The sequence below is a fragment of the Babjeviella inositovora genome, assembly GCF_001661335.1.
Source record: "Babjeviella inositovora NRRL Y-12698 unplaced genomic scaffold BABINscaffold_2, whole genome shotgun sequence".
Taxonomy (NCBI): Eukaryota; Fungi; Ascomycota; class Pichiomycetes; order Serinales; genus Babjeviella; species Babjeviella inositovora.
Genome location: NW_017566839.1, coordinates 935,524 through 948,316, shown reverse-complemented (window position 1 = coordinate 948,316; position 12,793 = coordinate 935,524). Strand labels below are relative to the sequence as shown.

The 12,793-nt window shown below is 49.7% G+C and overlaps 6 protein-coding genes across 6 annotated transcripts; 1 reads left to right on the top strand and 5 right to left on the bottom strand.

Annotated features, from left to right (window-relative positions):
* Positions 1 to 123: 123 nt before the first annotated feature.
* On the bottom strand, positions 124 to 1,731 carry BABINDRAFT_165325 (uncharacterized protein; the record flags this gene model as incomplete). The annotated part of the gene is made up of 1 exon (XM_019130321.1): positions 124 to 1,731. The coding sequence occupies one exon, from the start codon at positions 1,729 to 1,731 to the stop codon at positions 124 to 126; it is 1,608 nt and encodes a 535-aa protein (XP_018987132.1).
* A 730-nt stretch (positions 1,732 to 2,461) lies between these two features.
* On the bottom strand, positions 2,462 to 4,517 carry RTG3 (Rtg3p). Its single transcript, XM_019126846.1, has one exon. It carries the CDS (start codon positions 4,234 to 4,236, stop codon positions 2,620 to 2,622), a length of 1,617 nt encoding a protein of 538 aa, XP_018987131.1. The 5' UTR covers positions 4,237 to 4,517; the 3' UTR covers positions 2,462 to 2,619.
* Positions 4,518 to 4,779: 262 nt separating this feature from the next.
* BABINDRAFT_160042 (uncharacterized protein) lies at positions 4,780 to 5,503 on the top strand. The gene has a single exon (XM_019128022.1). It carries the CDS (start codon positions 4,799 to 4,801, stop codon positions 5,114 to 5,116), a length of 318 nt encoding a protein of 105 aa, XP_018987130.1. The 5' UTR covers positions 4,780 to 4,798; the 3' UTR covers positions 5,117 to 5,503.
* Positions 5,504 to 6,374: 871 nt separating this feature from the next.
* VPS17 (retromer subunit) lies at positions 6,375 to 8,061 on the bottom strand (the record flags this gene model as incomplete). The annotated part of the gene is made up of 2 exons (XM_019132307.1): positions 7,911 to 8,061; positions 6,375 to 7,859 (listed from the first exon to the last, which is right to left on the bottom strand). Exons 1-2 carry the CDS (start codon positions 8,025 to 8,027, stop codon positions 6,375 to 6,377), a joined length of 1,602 nt encoding a protein of 533 aa, XP_018987129.1. The 5' UTR covers positions 8,028 to 8,061.
* Positions 8,062 to 8,685: 624 nt separating this feature from the next.
* Positions 8,686 to 9,816, bottom strand: BABINDRAFT_160040 (HAD family hydrolase). Its single transcript, XM_019128021.1, has 2 exons — positions 9,668 to 9,816; positions 8,686 to 9,619 (listed from the first exon to the last, which is right to left on the bottom strand). The coding sequence occupies exons 1-2, from the start codon at positions 9,672 to 9,674 to the stop codon at positions 9,057 to 9,059; spliced, it is 570 nt and encodes a 189-aa protein (XP_018987128.1). The 5' UTR covers positions 9,675 to 9,816; the 3' UTR covers positions 8,686 to 9,056.
* A 642-nt stretch (positions 9,817 to 10,458) lies between these two features.
* BABINDRAFT_160039 (uncharacterized protein) lies at positions 10,459 to 12,526 on the bottom strand. The gene has a single exon (XM_019128020.1). The coding sequence runs from the start codon at positions 12,057 to 12,059 to the stop codon at positions 10,767 to 10,769; it is 1,293 nt and encodes a 430-aa protein (XP_018987127.1). The 5' UTR covers positions 12,060 to 12,526; the 3' UTR covers positions 10,459 to 10,766.
* Positions 12,527 to 12,793: the final 267 nt, after the last annotated feature.

The following is a 12,793-nucleotide window of genomic DNA, read 5'->3' as shown; positions in this document are numbered from 1 at the left end:
ACCTTACCCATATGAATTAGCTCTAGACATGGCCTAGACATAGCCTCAGACTCAATTACAACACCCAAACAAGCCTTATCAATATTCTCGTTGAATTCAAATTACATAAAACTATATTCGTCCTTAGCGATAGACGGCATTCGGATGCCCATGCGGTCCTGGATGCCCAGTCGGTCCCGGGTGGCCATTCTGTCCCGGATGACCGTGGGGATGGCCGTGTCCGGGAAACTGCACCCCAGCATGGGGATGACGGAGAGGGAACCCGTTCTGAGGCATAACTGGTGCCGTCACACGCACTCTCTCCGGTTCCGGCTCGTAAATTGGCCTGACCCGCTTGATGTTACACCGGCCCAAGGCATTACCGTTCATCCGCTTCTGCGTCTTGACCACTTCCACGGTGGTTTCTCCCTCGTAACGCGCCTCCAGGAACTCATCCTGTTTCACCTCAGCCGAGCCAGCCTTCTGACGATAGTACTTGTGCCACGACTTGTTGCGCAACCTGCGGTTGTACTGCATCAACTTGTTCAAGTGTAACGTGGAGTGCTGCAACTCGATCACCGCGAGCTTCTCCTCGGGAATGGCCTTCACGTACGTCTTAATCGCCGGATTGAAGTAAGGCAACCCGTTAACCGCATACCGCGGACGTTCGTAGTGCGCTGTCTCCACTTTTTCGGCGTAACCCTTGGATGCGTATTTCTCCGAAACGGGAATCTTGACAAACTCGTTTGAAATCGCCAGGAACACGTTTGATGCCGCGGAGAGCGCGGCTGAACTAAGCCCCATGGTGCTGTTCTTCTTCACGTCCTTAGCGCTGGAATCAGCCATGTACTGTGGCACCTTCAACAATGAGTTAACCTCAAAGCTGTTGATGAAGCCCTGTCCGGGGTAAACAAGTGTGTGCTGCTGGGTCTCCAAGTACTGAGCGCGCTCATCCGGCTGTAAGTTGACAAATTTCGGGTTTTCAGCCAAGGGAAACAACTGTGCTAAGGACAACTCACCGTTCTGTAGCTGGAACGACTGATTGTTGTGGAGGTTCGAGCCGGGATTTGCCGCACTCTGCGTCGGTGTATTCCCAATGCTTGCGGACTTCGCATTAGCGGCCTGAAGCGCCTTCTGCAATACACTGTGTGCGATTTCGTCCGCCGTTTTGCGTGTGTCCACCGGGCTCTTTTCGGTGAACCCCTGCTTCTTAAACTCGGACTCCCAGTAGTCGTCACGGATGCGCACCCCGTCGATGATGACGCGCGCGCCAAACACCAAGTAAACGGAGCGCGCAGTCACTGCGCTCAAGCGCTTGCCAACAATTTTTGGCGATATGAGCTTCTCACGCAACAAAAAATCGTTGTCACGCGCCTCGGTCAAGATCTTGTTCAACTGCTTGTTCTTTTTGAACAAGTGGTGCGCGTCACGGTAGTTGAGAATTGGCGCCAAGTCACTCGCGAGAAGGAACATCTTGGAGTCGTCTCTCGTACCTTTCGTCCGCGACATGTACGACGGCAACTGGAACGAGTTGAACTTAAAGCTACGACCGCCAAGCAACACCCCCATGCTTGAGATCTTTTTTTCGCCCTCCACGTCCTCAAACAACTGCTGGTAATCTGCGTGGTCCAGCATTTTGTCCGACACGTACGCCGGGAGCACCGGCTGTTCGGGAAGGACCACACTTGTGGAGTAGTCATAGCCCTTGGCGTTCTTCGAGCGAACAATTAAGTAATCTTTGTCTTTAGGCATGGCGGGGAAGAGATGTGTTTTGCAAATGTTGTTTATGTAACGCAGGTCGCGGGTCGCAGCTATAGTCGCAGATGGGCCGCAGAGCTCAGTAAGGGAAGTGCATAAACCAGGACTGCGCGCGACCTTATGGGAGTAAAACCTCAAGCGGGGGCAGAGGTTACAGGTAGCAGATCTCCATTAATACACTAGGGTTTTTTTGGCTTGGTGCTTTTTCGCATTTTACCACCTATTCAAATCCCAACAGGGTTATAGGCTTACAGAGATTCCCACTATACCTTGCTGGATGGCCAAGACTGATAAAATATCAGTCCCGGTTTGCTTTTACACCAGGATTCTTCAAGACTTTAATCTTTTTTTTTCTCCATCTTTACTCAGATTTATTAAGAAATATATTAAACTTTACCCAAAACACAAGACAACCAGGACTGTGCGGGGAAACTCCAAAGTCTATATTCGCATGAAAAACGAAACCCTCGCCGGGGCGATGAAGTTGAAATCAAACAGCTAATAAAAAGAAAATAACGTGACGTCGTAGAGGGTGTACAAAAAAGGTCAAATACAGCACCAGACATTGGGAAATAAATATAGGACGGAGATGCGACGAGCAGGCAAAGCTCGCCAGAGTACAAACTGGAAGTGGAAACGGCTCAAGGGAAGAAAAAAAAGTGTGTGCCTATAGGAATAATTCACAAATGGCTACGCCTCAAGTGGGCACCACAGATCTCAAAATGTGCACAACCCGTAGTCAACTATCCAACCTCCCCGCACGCCGGTTGGGAGGCCCTTCAAATAGTCAATAGCCAAAATATTTCTCGGTGCATCCAGTAGCAGAGTCTGGGAAAACAGGTCGGCCTCCCCTGGAACGAATCTGGGGTGTATTTCGGATCTTTAAAACCCCAACTTACCGTCAACCCCCCAAAATTCGTCACCCTCATTCTCAAACGCACGCATAGGCCCGCCATTCTCGACCTTAATCTCCGGAAAGAAATCATCTGGGTTGAAGTACCCATTTCCAGCCAGCTGCAGTCCCGCAGATGTTGTTCGCCTATTCGTGCCCCCAATGCTAAATGCCGAATCCGTTCTCTGGAGCAACTTGGCGTTTGCCACTGCCGCTCGCGCTGCTAGTCTTTGGTTCTCCGACTGCAAATTCACCGTCAGTTGCGACTGGATACTTGGCATGTACTGCTGCTCATAGTCGTCACCCCCTTTTCCCAAAATGTCATCAAAGTTTGGCGAAAACTGGGGTGGAGGCTGGGAATGCGGCTGCTGGTGCCCCGCCCCCAACGAATAGCTATTATCCGAATACATCAGCGAGCTGTGAGACATATGAGTTTCGGTCGAGTACGGCTTCGGGGGCATGAACAAGGCATTATTCACATCAATGTCCGGCATCTGCTCCAACTGGGACAAGCGGTCCTGCATATTTTCCAAGCCATTCTTCTGTCTTTCCAAGGTGATCATTAAATGGCTGACATAGTCCACGGCCTTGTTCAAGATAATCGACTTGTTGGGTTTACTGTCTCGGTCCCGGCTAGAGCCAGTGGTGGCCACCGGTGGAGGGCTGGCGGTTTCGCCGCTGTTCTTCAACACCAACGACGGTGGCACCATGTTCCCGAGCTCACGGATCTTCTCCTTGATCAAGTCACGCCTTCTGCGCTCGACCGCGTTGTGAAACTCTCTGCGGCGTTTGAGCTTGTCATCCTTGGAAAGAAGTTGCTTGGGGTGAGTAGGCCCCGAGACGCTTCCGTGGTTCAGATTTGGCACAGACGGCGGAGAGCCAAGCGACACGATACTCTGCCGCGGGGATCGGACGGTAGAGAAGGATCCAGAGAGGTAGGAGGAGGAGGTCGGAGGCGACCTCAACGAACTGGCGTCATAGGAGCCAAACGATGAGCCGTACTCGGTGAGGCTTCCGTCGTTGCCATACGGCGAATTTACCGGCGGACTGGCAAACTGCGAGGGGTTGTTATAGGAAATGGACATGGTTCTTCCGAGCGGACCAGCGTTAGGGCTCACCTCGTTATAGCTCGAGTATAGCTGCCCCGGGGGCTGAAATCCTTGATTCGAAAGCGAAACGTTTCGCGACACGGGGTCGTTGAAGTATGGGGTGTGGCTGACACTACCGTTGTGGGGTTTTGCAAAAGGGTTGATATCCGCGGACATTGGACTGAACGTAGTAGAGGACGTTTCGGGGGCGGGGGTGTTGCCGTAAAAGCCCTGGTTGGGAAACGTCAACGCCTCCAAATCGTCAATGAGCTGGTTGCTGGAGTTGTGCTGGAAACCGTCTAGGTTAAAATCTGCGAACGGCACCTCCTCTTTTACGACATCCGGCGTAGGGATGTGCTCGAGCTGCGCATCGTTGAGGCTCAAGAAATCGTCTGACGGCGGTGCCCTGTGGCTCGCGGCAAACTCCTGGTGTTGTTGGCGTGACGGCACGACGTTTAGCGACGTGAACCCGAACGATGTGAAGTCGCTGAAGGATGGGTCTTCTTTCAAACCAGTCATGTGTTGTGTTGGTGAAGCTGCAGAAGATACAGGTATCAGTGGTGGACTCAGATAGACCTAAAGATTACTTTGTAGGGGCAAACGCGTGGCGATACCGGAATAAAAAATGTGATTAAGGGAGGGATGTTGAATTCTCGAGTTTGCTTGGGGACACGCGTGTTGGCGGTTAGAGTGTTGGCGGCTAGCGATGAATGTTAGTGAGACGCCTTCAACAAAGTTGTAGTACCGAAGGCAGAGAGATGGCTTCCGACAAGATTGGGGATAGCTAGAGAGATGATAGCTTCCGTATAGAGAGGATAGTGTGGGGGAAAGAGGTAATTAAGAAAGCTACAATGGTTGGGCTTACACATTTTAGCTAGAGACGCCTCCTCCCCGGACTGCTCTATTGAAATTTCTATCGGGGCACCGAGGAACAGCGGTACAGGGCGCATAACCAGTATTTGGAATATGCGGTGGCCAGGGTGGAGGGAACTATTCCGTGGACGGTAGCTAGGCTCTCGGAGTTCGCCCCACGGTTCTTTCCGAGAGGTGGAACGATAGGTGCGGGACTTTTGAGGGCACGATGTCACAGCTGGTGGTCCGCTTGAGCAATAGTAGGGTTTATGCTTTACAGGACGTTGCTAGGAGTGCTTTTTTCGGGGTTTGGAAAGGATTAAGTATCTTCTTTGGCTGCGCTACCCCATGCTGCACTGACGGTTGCTCAACGGGTATTCCGGCGTACCCCAGCCTGCAGCCGGTTCCGGGTGGTCCGCGCGGTGTCAGACAGAACACCCAGACGCAATTTACACGATATGCGTCTGAGACACTGGTACAACTAAAATCGAGAGAGGTTTCGGGGGGAGAGCATATTTTTGTTACTCAGACATTGAATGGGTTATAGAGGGGTGCTGTTAGTTCATATATGTGAGTGCCCGGGAGTATATTGAATAGTTCGGGTGGTCTGCATCTTTAGTGGAGCGTTTCACGTTATTTTAAGATTATGATCGTCTACCGGGGTACAGGGATAAGCTGGGGATTAGAGGGGACATGTAAAGGTGGCGACAAGTGCTAGAGGCTGCGCTTAAGACAGCTTTACCCTGTCAAAATCTTGAGAATTGCGGCGCGATGACACAATTTGAGAAAGTTCTATACGTTAACTGCAATTGAAACCCGGCACTGATAAACAGAAATATACGATTGGAATTCAGGGTTATTCAATTACGTTACAATATTAAAAATACTTGTATTGGGATGGTCTTTCCAAGAGCCTTGGGGGACTGTAGCATCTACGGAAGTTTCTGTTTATGTAGATCCACTCTCTAGATAAACGGGTATTATCCTCCGATGCTCGGATCACTTTCAGATCACTTTCGGATCACTTTCGGATCACTTTCAGATCTGTCGAGGCAGTCCAATCACCACAAATCACTGCCGCAGAATGGAATAATTTAGTTTACTTTAAACTTGCTGGAAGAATAGTCCTTGTAACATCTTCTGAATCGAGTTTTGTTTTTTGAGCCTTCCAGAGGTCTTATCTAAAGGAAAACCAGTGCAACTGTAGCGGTTTTACATTTTTTGCCAATGACAATCCTATAGCATAGTTGTTTCTCTCTGAATTTAGCCTGAATAGGTTTGAGCTATATAACCAGCAAGAATAGTGTCCTCGGTAAATACTAACATTAGTTAAAACCTCGCTGGTCAGTCTGTGAATAACTGTATCGGAGCATATCAAAGTAATAATAACAATAATGTAGGTTTACAATCTCATCTAAAAATAGCTCATACAATTCGTCAAAACCTCATAGCCAACTCAAGTCTGGGATTATTATCCTGACAGCCTACATCAAATGAAAGCCATAATTATGCGTCAAATTAAACCCACGCACATTCAACCAAGACTTGGGCCAGTTATGGGCTTTTGACAAATTGCAAGAGTCGTCTTTAGATATGATTGTAAACCTACACCATTGTAAGCTGCAGTGAGGTCTGTGTCACTTATTTACCCATCATGAACATGTCAGTGAGCTTATTTTACCAACCGGTCCATCTAGGTAGAGGGATATATGGTGCGATTATTAGCTTACCGAGCAATAATCGCACCGCACTACACATTCATGTACCCCTTTCTTTACCTTTTTCATTGGTCTTTTTCGGTAATTTTAAAACGTGCAGCTTCCGAGTAACGCAGCGGCACTGCGGGCATCGAAGGCCGGACCTTGGGGCTCCTCGGGCTCCATTTCCTGCTCATCGCTCCTGTTTTTAACCACGTCAATCGCTCTGGTGGTCCTGTTAGACCAGCTATCGCCCTTGTTTGACTGTGATGCAGCCCCACACTCACCCCTGGCGGGCAAATGGTCCCTCCCCAAGCGCGACAAGCCGCCGCGTTCGTCAACAGCCCTAATATCGCCCCGGATCTGCTCCAAGTTGCGCAACGTCTTGCGCGCGGTCTCGATCTTTGCCAACGTGTAGCTGGTCACGGCACTGTTAAGTCTTGTCTCCATGCGCGCCATGATCTCGCCACGTTCAATAATCATCTCGCCGCTGATGCGCTTGACCTGGAGCGTCAAGTTCTTCTCGATCTGTGTGGCAAACTCCAACGCCTTGATGGCCTCATCCACCTTGAGTGGGTCGATCACAGAGCGGTTTTTAATCTTCACCACGCGCGTGTGGCTACTCTTGGTGGAATCCTGGGCCTGGATGAGCTCGCGCATCACCAAGTGCCGGTTTGTCAAGCACTCCTTGACGATGTAAGCATCGCTGGCCACGATGCGGAACTCATCGCCTAAGGTGGCAAGCTCCACTGCCGACTGTGCAAGAAGCAAGTCAGCGTTCGCCGCAAGTGTCTTGGCCACCTTCTGCCACATGCGCACCATGCCCGGGTGGCTCACCGCACGCGCACGGCCAGCCTCGGCCTCTGCGAGCGGCTGGAACGCGGCGCCAAAGTCCGCGAGCGCCACACTGTGGAGTCGATCTAACCTCCCAATTCGCTCCATCTGCTTGGTGAGCTTGGTGGCGGTCTGGTAAACTGATTTCACAAACGGCCGGAACTCTGCCAACTCCGTGAACGAGTCGTACGGTGGCTGCAATTGCTTCAACGTCTTGCGCTTCAAGCCCGTTGCAACCGCCGCCTTATGGTGTGCGTTGATCACCGTGTAGTCAAAATCGCTCTCGATAAAGTGCACAAACTCATCGTCCCGTATCACCACTGGGTTCCCCGTCACGTAGTCCAACCAGTTCTGGAGATCTCTCCGCACCTTTGTCTGTTCCTGCTCGCCTGTAGGGTAGCTCGTGACCGCAGGCGGCACGCTGGGCACAAACACCTCCAAATTGGCTATCTCGAGGTACTTTTGGAACTTGCCGAGCGCCGCGTACGAACGCCGCACGTCCTTGTACGCTGCCTTGCGGTAGCCCGGCAAGTGTTCAAGAGTGAAGTCGAGGGTTACGATCGGGTTTTCACGCTTGGAAAAGTCGATCGTGCTGATTTTGACAGTAATTTTCGCCTGCGACTTTTGCGCGTGGAACCGTTCAGGGAGCAAGCGGTGGAGCTCCTCGTCGGAAACGATCGCTGTGATGGTGTGGCCCGGGATAATCGTCGAGGCTTCAGCTGGCTCGTCGATTGGAACATCGACCGTGTCATCGGGCGTCTCAAATGTAATTTCCGTGCCCCAGTCCAACGCGGGGGGCATGGCGGCAACATCAGCGCCCAGCGGGTTGTTGCTGAAATCGGCGCCCAACGGGTTATTATCGAAATCGTCGCCCAACGGGTTGTTAACGTCAAAGTCGTCGGGGTTGTAAGGCACGGCGGAGGTCATGGAGTTTTGAGTGGATTATAAAGGTGCGTTAGAACAGTTTGGCCAGGTGGAGGTATAGGTAAGCGGCTGGACATGCTATCAATCCCGATAGCGCCTGTGCCAAGCGTGGTAGGGGCACGACACAGTGCAACAAGGGACTGTTATCAACCTGGGGCTGTACCCTATGGATTAAGCAAATCATTGCAGTTTAAATATAAATACATACCGGGTTTATGGGTTTTGCTTTACATCGAAACTCGGGAGAAGATAGCAGCATGAATAATTATTAACAGTGAAGGAATTGAGCGGTGGTCCGCGCATCTCATAGCTCAATGGGTCCACCACCAGGCTTCCACGCAGCTATTGGCGGTTGCGTGGCGATGGGGACTGAAAAGACAACACTTCTTTCGTCAAGGCCTAAGGATCTCTATAGTTGATTGCATAAGTTTGCCGAGAATCCAAAACATTAGAATCACAGAATTGTTGGGCGTGAGCATGTCCATACCACAGTTCAGACGCAGGAGGAAAAGCTCAATGGTGACTTCAGGGTATTAGCGATTTTAAACCAATTGTGAAGTGAATGGTATTTCTAGTTTGGTTCATGATATACTTGGGATGTTACAGTCGAAGGGCGCTTCCTTTGTGCTGTGCCCAAACCGTAGCAGACACATACCACGCTAACGCTCTCTAATTTGTCCAAATTCTAAACCATTTTACCGGCTAGCCGGGGTGATTATCTGGCTCGGCGCTTAATTTTTGTCCTAAAGTCTATACTGGCAACCCATGTGCTAACCCTAAAGCGGAAACATAACAAACTAGGTACTTCAATCTAGATACCATCAGAGCTCAGACCTACCAAATACCCTGACGCGGGCATCTCTGAAGATAAATCTACTCATCCAAAATTTTGCGTACAAATGTCTCAATTACATACACCATACCGTGAACAATATAGTGCTGAATAATCCCTATTATGGACACTTCTGTATTAGAGTATGGCACAGTTCAGCTGCAGACCTTTCTAGAACCAAATTACGAGCCATATCCCCTTCATCTAACCTTGCTAGTCACCCCTGATTCAAGCAACCCGACAATCTCTCCCAAATCCTTCACCACGTAGTCCACTATGTCTCTGTCTCTTAAGTACCCGTTCTTCTCGTGCGCCACCAACACCGTGACACACCCCGCACTAGCCCCAGCCTGCATGTCATCGATCGAATCGCCCACCATCATGACATCTTCAGGGTCAATCCTCTCGGCCCATCTCTCGTGGATCACATGTAACAAAGGTGCCGGATCTGGCTTTGTCGGAAGAAAGTCCCGCGTGATGATCGGATCAAACACATGGTGCGATTCCATAAACTGCGACATGAGGTGATTGACAGGGACCATCTTATTTCTCGTGACGATGGCCCGTGGAAGATTATTCTTGGTGATATAGGCCATAATATCGGATAAACCTGGTTGTGGCTGCATCTGGGTCATGGCCTTCACTTCCACTGCCTCGATCTTGTGGTGCGCCTGCTCCTGCTCTGCCGGCGAAAGAGCTGCGATGTGATGTAAGATGTCTGTCTTGGAATCGGGCGCCAAGCCTAGCGTGGTTCTAAATTCCTCTAGCAGTGTTAGTATGAAACTGGAAGTGCAAAAATACATGTACATACCGTACATCCACGCCTAAATAAGTGTTAGGAGCTGGTCAAGGGAATGTGCGATTTGAGCGTTATGTACGTACCTGAGGTAAGCACAAGGTGCCGTCCATATCAAAGATGATACCTCTGATCTGTTTAACAGCTGATCTGGACATTGCTTTCTGTAATTCTAATTATTTACAAATGTATACTAGTGAGCAATGAGTTCTCTGCCACTTTTTGTGTTGTCAAGACTTGTGCAAGGAGAGGCATGCGTCATCCTTGGCCGGAGCAGCGTCAGGGACGTTGTACCAGATGCTTCAAACCATGCAGGATACTTCAAACTGCGCTACACATGATTCGACAAAGTGGGGGTTGCCAACATTTAGCGAAAAATATTTTGCCGAAATAACAATATTTTTACCTAGTACGTTTTAGACTGCTCTAGGGAATATTGCTATCCTGCTCGGATCGGGTCCGGAAACAATCTGGTGACTGAAACGCGAAAATGATTTACATGTAGAGTAAATAGCTCAGCTTGCAGTCAAAGATCCAGCTTCTGTATGAGGCATATACCAAGTTTCGACTCTATTCTTTGCCCAAACTAGCCTAAAGGTTCCCTATAGGGCCATATGTTCCTGGAACTGTTCCATGCATAGACGAGGAGTTTAACGTGAGTCCAATCATCAGATGTTCGGCTTCGGTTCCGCCTCGCCATCTTCCATTGAGGCGTCTCTGCATATGCAGGCGGAAGTAAGCGGGCGCATTTATACATCCTTAGAGGTTACTGATGGCTCACAAAGTACAGGAATAATAAGTTTTAAGCTTATATATTATCAAAGTTTCTGGCTAAAACGGAAAAGGGGAGCGCTTAGGGCAGAGTACCTATCTACAAGTTGATTTGAAACCGTGCATGTTTTGGGAATACCACAACAGTGTGGTTTCGTAATAGTCCATCTCAAATAATACAGATTGAGATCTATAGCTCGGCTCCCTAGGAACTTCAAAAAGCCCTGGTCTATCCTCCGCCCTTCGCAGAGCAAGACGTGCTCTGGCTTATCAATCCCCCTAGAACCTATCACACGCGGGTAAAGCCGTTTCCAATTGACCGGTCTGGTCTATCCCAGTGAATTCAGAAATATGTGTAGCTTGACTGGCTCCTGGAGTGGCCCATACTCACAGGCTGTCTATCCACCATGTCCAAAATGTCTCTGTGGGCTGGAGAGAGCTGTATCTGAGCTTGCGTGTGCGTTCCTGATGTTTTCTGGTTACTGCGACGGGAGTAGGTGTTATTTGCCTGGGATCTGCTCCGGAAGCTCTTCTGTAACGTCTGGTCTAGCGTCAAGGTGCTGGCTGTTTGATTTGATGAGTAGCCCTTAAGCGCGGGTTTAGAGTGAGTGTAGTTGGTACTTGGTACAACCAACGGTGGCTCTGGCTTCTCTTCCTCTTCATCTTGTTCGCGACGGTAGTAATCGTCAAGAAGGTGGTTGATCTGCATATACGCAGCAGGAACCACTATCTCGCCCGTCATTGCGGACACGGACCTCGGCTGGCTCATTGTCACGTCTGGAATTGTGCTGCTGGTGAGTTCACACGGACCGGAAATCATATCCTTGGAAATGCCGGCAGGCTTTTTCTTCAATACCGCCTTCTTCAATCTGTTGAACGAAAAGATGGAGCTCTTTTCCTTCGACGCGGAAAGTGGGCGCTTTTCGGGGATGATTTGGTCCAAGGAGTACGGCTTCAGAGTATTGTCTGGCGTGGAGACTTTCAAGTCTTTCATGGTATCTTCAAGACGTCTGATCTGTTTTGGAGAAGCGTGCACACTGGCTCGATTGACCCGCTCCCAGGGCACATCTGGGCTTAACACCGCGCCAAATTCCATTTCAGGTATGCTCATGCTCACGCGCTTCTCCCTCGCACGCTCTGTCAACACACTATGTTTCACGTCCGTAGGCAGAACTGTATTACTGTGTGACAAGCGATACGAATCTCTCTCGTTACTGAAGACGGAGCTGAGCGTACTGTCGGGGGAGCTCGCGGCACCCTTGGTAGCACGGCCTCGATAAGACTGCCGTCTAGGGGCCTTGCCTAAAATGGCGGCTTCACCGGGTTCCATCGACTTCCTAGGTGTTTTGGGGGAGGGAAAGTATTCCGTTGAGACGTCTTGGGTTGATGCGTACTCCTTGTAGTTTGCAAGAGGTCCCTCCGGGTTATTTGTGTAAAGATAGGGGTTTGCAGTCATAATTTCTGGGTAAATGTGGGCAGACGTTCTGGAGCTTCGGTTGGAGTAACGCTTAAAGGCCGTGGCGCTACTAGAGACTGTAGAACTGGGGGCGCTTGAAGGAAACTCCGAGCGTGCAAGAAGATTTGGGCTTGGGAGAGCTGGCACAACCGAAGCGGGAACTTTTGCGATGGCGGACATTTTTATAGTTCTATCTGGGAAAAAGCTAGTGATGTTCAGTACCTTACAGCAGTAAATAGGCAATGGGCTTAAGAAAAGGTTGGAATAATATATGCTGAAAATTATTTAAAAAAAAGAAGCGGTTTTGCAACTAAATATATGGAGCTATCATGGTGCGAGAAGTCGGAAATTTCTTGACGGATATGCCCTCGTGCATCAGTTCGCCCAATGCAGTAGCAAGGGGGGGGTACAGGCAGATGGTGAAACCATGCGGCACATCTGGACCAGCTGCCGTTTTACTATCCCTGCAACATGTACGCCCACACGTTACGGTGTGAGCTTGGTTACCGTTAGAAGGGGGTGGCACTCGCGTGGGACTAGCCATCAGGTTGTGAAGAGCTACAAAAATCTTTAAGGGATGTAACTAAACCGGCTATGCAAAGACAGAAAACAGGGGAAAGGAAAACATTGGCCTTGCTTAGTCTATTCGTATTTTCATGCGTCTAGAGCTATTCAATAGAGGGGTTTTCAGTAAAAACTACTGGAGACTCCACGTCCGAAATAAAGTGGCTGCATAAAATTTACGCGCCCAGATGAATCGCCAGATAGAGCAAGACACGAGATTAGGTCTCGCCCATCTATTCGGCCTAATTGTCGCGTTGCATTGTCAGGTTTACACGTGCGTCATAAGGTTGCATAAATATGCACGAGCTTCCACAGTCTTCAATTAACTTTCCTATTGCGGCAATTTCGAT

Coding starts and splice junctions, on each gene's coding strand:
- RTG3 (XM_019126846.1), bottom strand. CDS start 4,236: ATGACTGGTTTGAAAGAAGACCCATCCTTCAGCGACTTCACATCGTTC.
- BABINDRAFT_160042 (XM_019128022.1), top strand. CDS start 4,799: ATGTCACAGCTGGTGGTCCGCTTGAGCAATAGTAGGGTTTATGCTTTA.
- BABINDRAFT_160039 (XM_019128020.1), bottom strand. CDS start 12,059: ATGTCCGCCATCGCAAAAGTTCCCGCTTCGGTTGTGCCAGCTCTCCCA.